This window comes from Scardinius erythrophthalmus, assembly GCF_964197995.2.
Source record: "Scardinius erythrophthalmus genome assembly, chromosome: 9".
Lineage (NCBI taxonomy): Eukaryota > Metazoa > Chordata > Actinopteri > Cypriniformes > Leuciscidae > Scardinius > Scardinius erythrophthalmus.
In genome coordinates, this window is record NC_138229.1 from 127,501 (window position 1) to 137,518 (window position 10,018).

General features: G+C 47.0%; 1 protein-coding gene across 12 annotated transcripts in view; it reads right to left on the reverse strand.

Annotated features, from left to right (window-relative positions):
- LOC308696376 (myomegalin) overlaps positions 1 to 8,584 on the reverse strand; it is a 108,604-nt gene extending 100,020 nt beyond the window's left edge. For 11 of the 12 annotated variants that reach the window (XM_081375062.1, XM_081375061.1, XM_081375071.1 and 8 more), the window contains exons 1-6: positions 8,199 to 8,584; positions 6,752 to 6,828; positions 5,666 to 5,789; positions 5,192 to 5,307; positions 4,779 to 4,932; positions 465 to 518 (exon numbers count right to left, since the gene is read on the reverse strand). In XM_081375062.1, the coding sequence (XP_081231188.1) occupies positions 465 to 518; positions 4,779 to 4,932; positions 5,192 to 5,307; positions 5,666 to 5,789; positions 6,752 to 6,828; positions 8,199 to 8,339 (666 nt within the window). In that variant the 5' untranslated portion in view covers positions 8,340 to 8,584. The remainder of the gene's footprint in view (positions 1 to 464; positions 519 to 4,778; positions 4,933 to 5,191; positions 5,308 to 5,665; positions 5,790 to 6,751; positions 6,829 to 8,198) is intronic. The other variant, XM_081375064.1, reaches the window with a different exon arrangement.
- Positions 8,585 to 10,018: the final 1,434 nt, after the last annotated feature.

The window sequence follows — 10,018 nt, forward strand, 5'->3', positions numbered from 1 at the left end:
AGATTCATCACGATTCTTTAGTTATCTGTTTTATTATTTAACAGTTATTTGAGTTAGTGCTTATTGTAAATAGGTATTTATTAAATTATTTTGTATCATTTGTTGTTTTTTTTGCACGTAGTTCCACAATAAAAGAGTATCATGTCTGATTCAGAGGAATGGCTCTACACAGGTTAATATAAATAAAGTAACACAGATGATTCTTCTGTTTGAATCTGATTTACACTCTTATTAAGAGTCTCTCGTCAACTCAAAAGACTGAACACTAATATATATGCAACAGTTTGCAAAACTTCAAACGTTCAAATCAGGAACGAAATCTGCCAACAGTGGAATCATATATTGTGCTTGTTCAGTGTGTTTGGTCGAGCTAATATAAACGGTGGAGATCAGCTCTGGTCCGGTCCAGTCGAGGTGCACACACACACACACACACACACACACACACACACACACTCTCTTACCTGCATCTCTTGTTGCACACGGAGCCTCTCGCGGCCCAACTCCTCTTCATAAAACTACACAAAGAAACAATCATTACAGATACACAATTATACCAAAGAAATCAGTACATCTGTCACTCTAGATTTCATGGTGTTTTCCACTACAAATGTTTTTTTTGTAATGAGAATTCTTGAGAAATGGTTTTAATTCTCTGAATTCTAAATGTGAAAATAATGTCACAATGCTAAAAAAACCCGGTCCTAATGGTCCTAAAACAGTCTGTGGAGAAATGTGACAGATATCTGACAGATTAGAGCAGTTCAGCTGGTAAACGCAGAGTCTTTCACATCAACACGTGAGTCGGACACTTTCTGCTCCCACAGTGACGCTCACACACTGTTTGCTTTCTTTATCGCACATGAAAAGAATTAGATGCGATAATTGTCAAATAGATGTGTTTATGTTACAGAAACACTTTTCATTTGGTAGTGTATGTAGCGCTTAAAAGTACAGTATGTCATAACTCATTGCTGAACACTGTTCATTTAAAATCAAGCCAAGCAAAACACACCCCCTTCTTTATGGCTCCACCTCCAAAGCTCATCTTCCAGTCCTAACCTCTGCTCCGAGTCTCGAACCCCGATCGCAAGGCGAGTGCATGTGCACTAACAAGGACACTAAACAGTAAACGTCTCATTCATCAGCCTGCGCGACTCTCACTGGCTGGCCTCCGTTACACACGATTGGATGTCTGTTTATCGTAGCAGAAGTTCAACAAAATAATGCTTCATGAAAAATAAAGCAAAGATGATGAACGAACGACAAGAAAGTGTTTTTCGGTGTTCCCCAGTGTTCCCCAGTGTTCCTCAGTGTTACTCAGTGTTACTCAGTGTTACTCAGTGTTACTCAGTGTTACTCAGTGTTACCCAGTGTTCCCCAGTGTTCCTCACTGTTACTCAGTGTTACTCAGTGTTACTTAGTGTTACTCAGTGTTCCTCAGTGTTCCTCAGTGTTCCCCAGTGTTCCTCACTGTTATTCGGTGTTCCCCGGTGTTCCTCAGTGTTCCTCAGTGTTACTCAGTGTTCCTCAGTGTTACTCAGTGTTACCCAGTGTTACTCAGTGTTACTCAGTGTTACCCAGTGTTCCCCAGTGTTCCTCACTGTTATTCGGTGTTCCCCGGTGTTACTCAGTGTTACTCAGTGTTCCTCAGTGTTACTCAGTGTTACCCAGTGTTACTCAGTGTTACTCAGTGTTACTCAGTGTTCCTCAGTGTTACTCAGTGTTACCCAGTGTTACTCAGTGTTACTCAGTGTTACTCAGTGTTACTCAGTGTTACCCAGTGTTCCCCAGTGTTCCTCACTGTTATTCGGTGTTCCCCGGTGTTACTCAGTGTTCCTCAGTGTTACTCAGTATTCCTCAATGTTACTCAGTGTTCCTCAGTGTTCCCCAGTGTTCCTCACTGTTATTCGGTGTTCCCCGGTGTTCCTCAGTGTTCCTCAGTGTTCCTCAGTGTTCCTCAGTGTTCCTCTGTGTTCCTCTGTGTTCCTCTGTGTTCCTCTGTGTTCCTCTGTGTTCCTCTGTGTTCCTCAGTGTTCCTCAGTGTTCCTCACTGTTATTCGGTGTTCCCCGGTGTTCCTCTGCAGTGTTCCTCACTGTTATTCGGTGTTCCTCTGTGTTCCCCGGTGTTCCCCGGTGTTCCTCTGTGTTCCTCTGTGTTCCTCTGTGTTCCTCTGTGTTCCTCTGTGTTCCTCTGTGTTCCTCTGTGTTCCTCTGTGTTCCTCTGTGTTCCTCACTGTTATTCGGTGTTCCCCGGTGTTCCCCGGTGTTCCTCTGTGTTCCTCTGTGTTACCCAGTGTTCCTCAGTGTTCCTCAGTGTTACCCAGTGTTCCTCAGTGTTACCCAGTGTTACCCAGTGTTCCTCAGTGTTACCCAGTGTTACCCAGTGTTACCCAGTGTTCCTCAGTGTTACTCAGTGTTACTCAGTGTTACTCAGTGTTACTCAGTGTTCCTCAGTGTTTCCCAGTGTTCTTTACTGTTATTCGGTGTTCCCCGGTGTTACTCTGTTACTCAGTGTTACTCAGTGTTACCCAGTGTTACTCAGTGTTACCCAGTGTTACCCAGTGTTCCCCAGTGTTCCCCAGTGTTCCCCAGTGTTCCCCAGTGTTCCTCAGTGTTCCTCAGTGTTACTCAGTGTTACCCAGTGTTACCCAGTGTTACTCAGTGTTACTCAGTGTTACTCAGTGTTACCCAGTGTTACTCAGTGTTCCCCAGTGTTACTCAGTGTTACTCAGTGTTACTCAGTGTTACTCAGTGTTCCCCAGTGTTACTCAGTGTTACTCAGTGTTCCCCAGTGTTCCCCAGTGTTACTCTGTGTTCCTCAGTGTTCCTCAGTGTTACCCAGTGTTACCCAGTGTTACTCAGTGTTCCCCAGTGTTACTCAGTGTTCCTCAGTGTTACTCAGTGTTCCCCAGTGTTACTCAGTGTTCCTCAGTGTTCCTCAGTGTTCCCCAGTGTTACTCAATGTTCCTCAGTGTTACTCAGTGTTCCCCAGTGTTACTCAGTGTTACTCAGTGTTACTCAGTGTTACCCAGTGTTCCTCAGTGTTACCCAGTGTTACTCAGTGTTACTCAGAGTTCCTCAGTGTTACTCAGTGTTCCCCAGTGTTACTCAGTGTTCCTCAGTGTTACTCAGTGTTCCCCAGTGTTACTCAATGTTCCTCAGTGTTACTCAGTGTTCCCCAGTGTTACTCAGTGTTACTCAGTGTTACTCAGTGTTCCTCAGTGTTACCCAGTGTTGCTCAGTGTTACCCAGTGTTACTCAGTGTTCCTCAGTGTTACCCAGTGTTACCCAGTGTTACCCAGTGTTACCCAGTGTTACCCAGTGTTACCCAGTGTTCCTCAGTGTTCCTCAGTGTTCCTCAGTGTTACTCAGTGTTACTCAGTGTTTCCCAGTGTTCCTCACTGTTATTCGGTGTTCCCCGGTGTTACTCTGTTACTCAGTGTTACCCAGTGTTACCCAGTGTTACTCAGTGTTACCCAGTGTTACCCAGTGTTCCCCAGTGTTCCTCAGTGTTCCTCAGTGTTACCCAGTGTTACTCAGTGTTACCCAGTGTTACCCAGTGTTCCCCAGTGTTCCTCAGTGTTCCTCAGTGTTACCCAGTGTTACTCAGTGTTACTCAGTGTTACCCAGTGTTACCCAGTGTTACTCAGTGTTACTCAGTGTTCCCCAGTGTTACTAAGTGTTACTCAGTGTTCCCCAGTGTTACTCAATGTTCCTCAGTGTTACTCAGTGTTCCCCAGTGTTACTCAGTGTTCCTCAGTGTTACTCAGTGTTCCCCAGTGTTACTCAGTGTTCCCCAGTGTTACTCAATGTTCCTCAGTGTTACTCAGTGTTCCTCAGTGTTACTCAGTGTTCCTCAGTGTTACTCAGTGTTCCCCAGTGTTACTCAGTGTTCCTCAGTGTTACTCAGTGTTACTCAGTGTTCCCCAGTGTTACTCAGTGTTCCCCAGTGTTACTCAGTGTTCCCCAGTGTTACTCAATGTTCCTCAGTGTTACTCAGTGTTCCCCAGTGTTACTCAGTGTTACTCAGTGTTCCTCAGTGTTACCCAGTGTTCCTCAGTGTTACTCAGTGTTCCTCAGTGTTACCCAGTGTTACCCAGTGTTACCCAGTGTTACTCAGTGTTACCCAGTGTTACTCAGTGTTACTCAGTGTTACTCAGTGTTACCCAGTGTTACCCAGTGTTACCCAGTGTTACCCAGTGTTCATCAGTGTTCCTCAGTGTTACCCAGTGTTACCCAGTGTTCCTCAGTGTTACCCAGTGTTACCCAGTGTTACCTAGTGTTACCCAGTGTTACCCAGTGTTACCCAGTGTTACTCAGTGTTACCCAGTGTTACCCAGTGTTACCCAGTGTTACTCAGTGTTCATCAGTGTTCCCCAGTGTTACCCAGTGTTACTCAGTGTTCATCAGTGTTACCCAATGTTACTCAGTGTTACCCAGTGTTACTCAGTGTTACCCAGTGTTACCCAGTGTTACTCAGTGTTCATCAGTGTTCCCCAGTGTTACCCAGTGTTACCCAGTGTTCCTCAGTGTTACCCAATGTTACTCAGTGTTACCCAGTGTTACTCAGTGTTACCCAGTGTTACTCAGTGTTACCCAGTGTTACCCAGTGTTACTCAGTGTTACCCAGTGTTACCCAGTGTTACTCAGTGTTACCCAGTGTTGCTCAGTGTTACCCAGTGTTCCTCAGTGTTCCCCAGTGTTACTCAGTGTTGATTGGCTACAAGTTTGTTGTTGTTTGTTCGTGTTTCGGTCCGACCAACTTTCAAACACACCTGCGCGTCTCTCTCTCTCTGCAGAAGAGACACAGACAGCTTCTGCAGCTGCTCCTCCATGTGTCTCACTCTCTGTCTCAGGTCTGTCCTCTCATCCGTCAGCTCGCGGATTAGACGCTCCTTACAGCACAGCGCCGCACTCAGCTGCTCGATCCTGCACACACACACACGCGCGCAGACACACAACGCAGACACCACACACGCGCAGACACACGCACACAGGCACAGGCACACACACACACACACCTTCACTTGATCTACTAATGGGAAAAATAATGTTGCATCCTTCATATTGTTATTATGCAGAATAATGTCCTCTAATCTGATTGGACAAGTAGCAAAAAAGCCAAACTGATTTTAGTCCACACTGATCCTGAGGAAACGCTTGTCTAAGGTGAATGTGGAGATTTTACCTGTCTCTGTCTGCATCCTCATCAGACTGTGGGCTCCAGTCTCCTGGGGTCTGCTTGGGAACCGTCTCCATGGCGACAGAGCCGTGCAGGGCCTCGTCCCGTGCAAACTGAGCCTCCTGCCATGCATCATCACCACCATCATCATCACCATCATCATCACCATCACCACCAGCATCATCACCATCACACTTATGTGTGTGTATGTGTGTCTGTGTGTGTGTGCGCGTGCGTATGTGCGCGTGCGTATGTGTGTCAGTGTGTGTGAGAGTGTGTGAGTGCATGCATGTGTGTGTGTGTGTGTGTGTGTCAGTGTGTCAGTGTGTGCGTGTATGAGAGTGTGTGCGTGCATGCATGTGTGTGTTTGTGTGAGTGTGTGCGTGCGTGTGTGTGCGTGCGTGTCAGTGTGTGTGAGAGTGTGTGCGTGCATGTGTGCGTGCGTGCGTATGTGTGTCAGTGTGTGTGAGTGTGTTGTACCTCCTGCAGGATCTGTATCTTGCTCTCCAGCACTTGCTGCATGTGATCGATCTCCTGTTGTCTCTCTTCACAGCGTCTCTGCAGCTCCGCTTCATTGTGATTGGTCAGACTCTCTGCTGTTGTCCTGTCAAAAATGAACACATGGATGATTGATTTAAAGAGAAGCTATTATTCCCTTTTACACAGTATTAATGTTGTTTTCCGGCTCTGCTAGAACAGGTTTTCCTGCTTGGATGTTGATTATTCTCCTCATATTCTCCATTGTTGCAGCTCCTCTCTTCCCAGTCTGTCAGTAACGCTCTGTTTCTGTCATGATCCAAGCGTGTTCCTCTAGTCTTGTGTGGACTTTTATGTCATTTCCTGTTCTGCGTAGTGAAGTGCGCTTTCGAAACACTGTTTCAAACATTTATGAATCTATTGTTTTTCGAATCAGTGTTTTGGAGCGTGTATCAAACTGGCAAAGTCACGTGATTTCAGTAAACGTGATTCTCAATAGTTCCACCTGATATGCCCTGGTGGCTCTCTGACCCTCTGTCCTTCCCCCAGTTCCCATGTGTCTGTCGAGGAGTGTGTGTGTGTGTGTGTGTGTGTGTGTGTGTGTGTGTGTGTGTGTGTGTGTGTGCACGTCTATCCAACCCTTTACCCGTGACTCCATCATTATAGCTGACGGTCAGTGATGTGGAATCTCCATAGAGCCCTGGAATAATGGCTGTAATTCTGAACGTCTGCTGATGGATCAAGTGTTGTGCGGTTCTAGCTGGAGTTCATGTGAGTCAGTCTGCTGACAAACATCTACCAGCACTAGAACACACACACACTCACACACACACCGTTATATTTCTGCTGTGGCTCAGAATGGCTCACGCCGCCATGTCTGTGAGTGTGAGTGTGTGTGTGTGTGTGAGTGTGTTCATCTGTGTGCTGCTTTTAAACGGGAAGGAGGATCAAAAGATCAGATAACCAGCTATTAAACCCGTCACACCATCAGGCGCGCGCGTGTGTGTGTGTGTGTGTGTGTGTGTGTGTGTGTGTGTGTGTGAAGGAGGAGATTTGTAGATATCAGAGAGATCAGGCAGATGTACGTACAGCGCTTTATCCAGCAGTTGCTGTTTTTCCTGCAACTCCTGTTTCAGACTTTCAACCTCCACCTTCAGCTCGATGTTCTGGAATGAAACAAACATCTGTAAATGTGTGTGTACACACGAGAGCAGGAATGATGACAGTTCTTTAAGTCGAGGGTCAGCAGAAACGTACTCACGTTAGCCTTCATATTCTACATAGAGAGTGTGTTTGTGCGTGTGTGTGTATGTGTGTGTGTGATTAATCAGTCATGTCATTTAACAGGCATCTCACAGGTTATTTTTAGCGACTGGAATGCAGAGCTGAAACCGAACCACAACTGAAGTGAACAGCTGTCGACTGTTTACCTGCTGAAACACACACACTAGCACAAGTGTGTTATGTGCTGGTTCAGATCGGTCAGAAGGTTGTTTTGCTGTTGTGCTTATAAGATGTTTATATGTAACCTGTCTGACTCCTCATGATTCGACCCCTTTATGAGCTGAGACACTTTTAAGAACAGGAAAAGATGTGGGTATCTTTAGTAACAGTCTTTTGTTGGCGCAGCAGAAATCTGATCAACTAAACTAAAGCTGCAGAGATCTGGACTGAGATTCAGCAGAACCGACGGGTTTCTGTGATCTGTGAGCAGCGCTGGAACGCTTTCAGATCACAATATAAACACTTATACTAATCACTTACTCTCATGTATATCTCAATATCTCACAGCATGTTAGGATGTTTTTTACACAGCTCAATAATATTTATATTTTTCACCATAAAAATAAATTGTTGTATTATTTTTATTTTTATATATTTTATATTTTTTCTTTACAAGTTAGAATTATTATTTTACGATAAGAAGATTCGCAACAAGCCCAAAGAACTCATTTCTCAGGAAAAAGATGTAAAACATCACAGACTGATCTGAAGCGCTGATGCTTCCAGAACTTTAACCAATAATTCCTGTGATTTCAACAGAACCTCATCTCTGTCAGCCAGATAATATCAGTTAAGTGCCAGTGCAGCAGATTTTGACCACAAAGATGAACAGAATCAACAAATGTATGTTTTCCTGCGACAGCGGCTTGAAAGGTCAAATTACTTTTTTTTTAAGAAATCTTTTTAATGTAGAATGGTGCTATAAACTCTTAAAAATAAAGCTTCCAAAAGGGGGGAAGCTTCCTTTTTTGGTTCCCAAAGAATCTTTCAGTGTTCAGTTCTTAAAGGAACCAGTTTTTCTTACTGTGAAGAACATATTAATAATCTGAAGAACCTTTTTCCACTCTATTAATAACTTTCAGTGGAATGGATGTTTAATGTTCTTCATGGAACCACTGATGGCAGTACAGAACCTTCAATGTATTATTTTAATTTACTGTATTACTGTTATTATCATTATTATTAAAGGTGTTTAGGCAAATATATTTAGCATGACATCGTAATACGGCAGTGAACACAGATCTGGTCTCACTGTTCTGTAGACGTCATCGCCGCTGTCCTCAAACTTCTGCTGGATCCTCTCCTCCAGAAAGTATATGCGGAGCTTGAGGCTGAAGTTCTCCTTCTTCAGGTCATTGAGGTGCTGTGAGAGAGTTCGGTACGTGTTAGACATGTCCGGTGTGTGTGTGTGTGTGTGTGTAGAGCATCACACAGCCCTTCTACCAGCGCTCACACACATCACAACTAAAACCAACTACAAAAGCACAAAAAGAAATAAAATATCCTCAACTACATGACTGATCATATCTACACAGCCATCTTCACACACACAAACACAAAGAGACCGAGGACCCACTGTAAGGGCCCGGAGCCGCAGCACTGAGAGCCCATGATGAGCTTTAGGACAAACTCCAGAGCGATGAGCTGTTTTTACTCAGGCAGAAATCCCAGGAATCCCTGACAGCCTCAGTCAAGCCAACCAGACCCCAGACTCAAGTCATGTGTGTGTGTGTGTGTGTGTGTGTGTGTGTGTGTGTGTGTGTGTGAGAGAGAGAGAGAGAGAGAGAGAGAGAGAGAGAGAGAGAGAAAGAAAGAGAGATGAATCACATGTGAATGTGAAGGTGAACTGACTGGACTCTAATAACTGGAGTTGAGCAGAGAGAAGTGTGTTTTTTTCAGCATCTGAACTCATTCTGAGTGTCGTTCTAATTGTACGAGCTGTGACTGCAGGAGCTGTAACTGCAGGAGCTGTGACTGCGGGAGCTGTGACTGCAGGAGCTGTGACTGCGGGAGCTGTGACTGCGGGAGCTGTGACTGCGGGAGCTGTGACTGCGGGAGCTGTGACTGCAGGAGCTGTGACTGCAGGACCTGTGACTGCGGGAGCTGTGAAGCGGGAGCTGTGACTGCGGGAGCTGTGACTGCGGGAGCTGTGACTGCGGGACTTGTGACTGCGGGACCTGTGACTGCGGGACCTGTGACTGCGGGAGCTGTGACTGCGGGAGCTGTGACTGCGGGACCTGTGACTGCGGGACCTGTGACTGCGGGACCTGTGACTGCGGGAGCTATGACTGCGGGAGCTGTGACTGCGGGAGCTGTGACTGCGGGAGCTGTGACTGCGGGAGCTGTGACTGCGGGAGCTGTGACTGCGGGAGCTGTGACTGCAGGAGCTGTAACTGCGGGAGCTGTGACTGCGGGAGCTGTGACTGCGGGAGCTGTAACTGCGGGAGCTGTGACTGCGGGAGCTGTGACTGCGGGAGCTGTGACTGCAGGAGCTGTGACTGCGGGAGCTGTGACTGCGGGAGCTGTGACTGCGGGACCTGTGACTGCGGGAGCTGTGACTGCGGGAGCTGTGACTGCGGGAGCTGTGACTGCGGGAGCTGTGACTGCGGGAGCTGTAACTGCGGGAGCTGTGACTGCGGGAGCTGTGACTGCGGGAGCTGTGACTGCGGGAGCTGTGACTGCGGGAGCTGTAACTGCGGGAGCTGTGACTGCGGGAGCTGTGACTGCGGGAGCTGTGACTGCGGGAGCTGTGACTGCGGGAGCTGTGACTGCGGGACCTGTGACTGCGGGAGCTGTGACTGCAGGACCTGTAACTGCGGGACCTGTGACTGCGGGACCTGTGACTGCGGGAGCTGTGACTGCGGGAGCTGTGACTGCGGGAGCTGTGACTGCGGGAGCTGTGACTGCGGGAGCTGTGACTGCGGGACCTGTGACTGCAGGACCTGTAACTGCAGGAGCTGTAACTGCAGGAGCTGTGACTGCAGGAGCTGTGACTGCGGGAGCTGTAACTGCGGGACCTGTGACTGCGGGAGCTGTGACTGCGGGAGCTGTGACTGCGGGAGCTGTGACTGC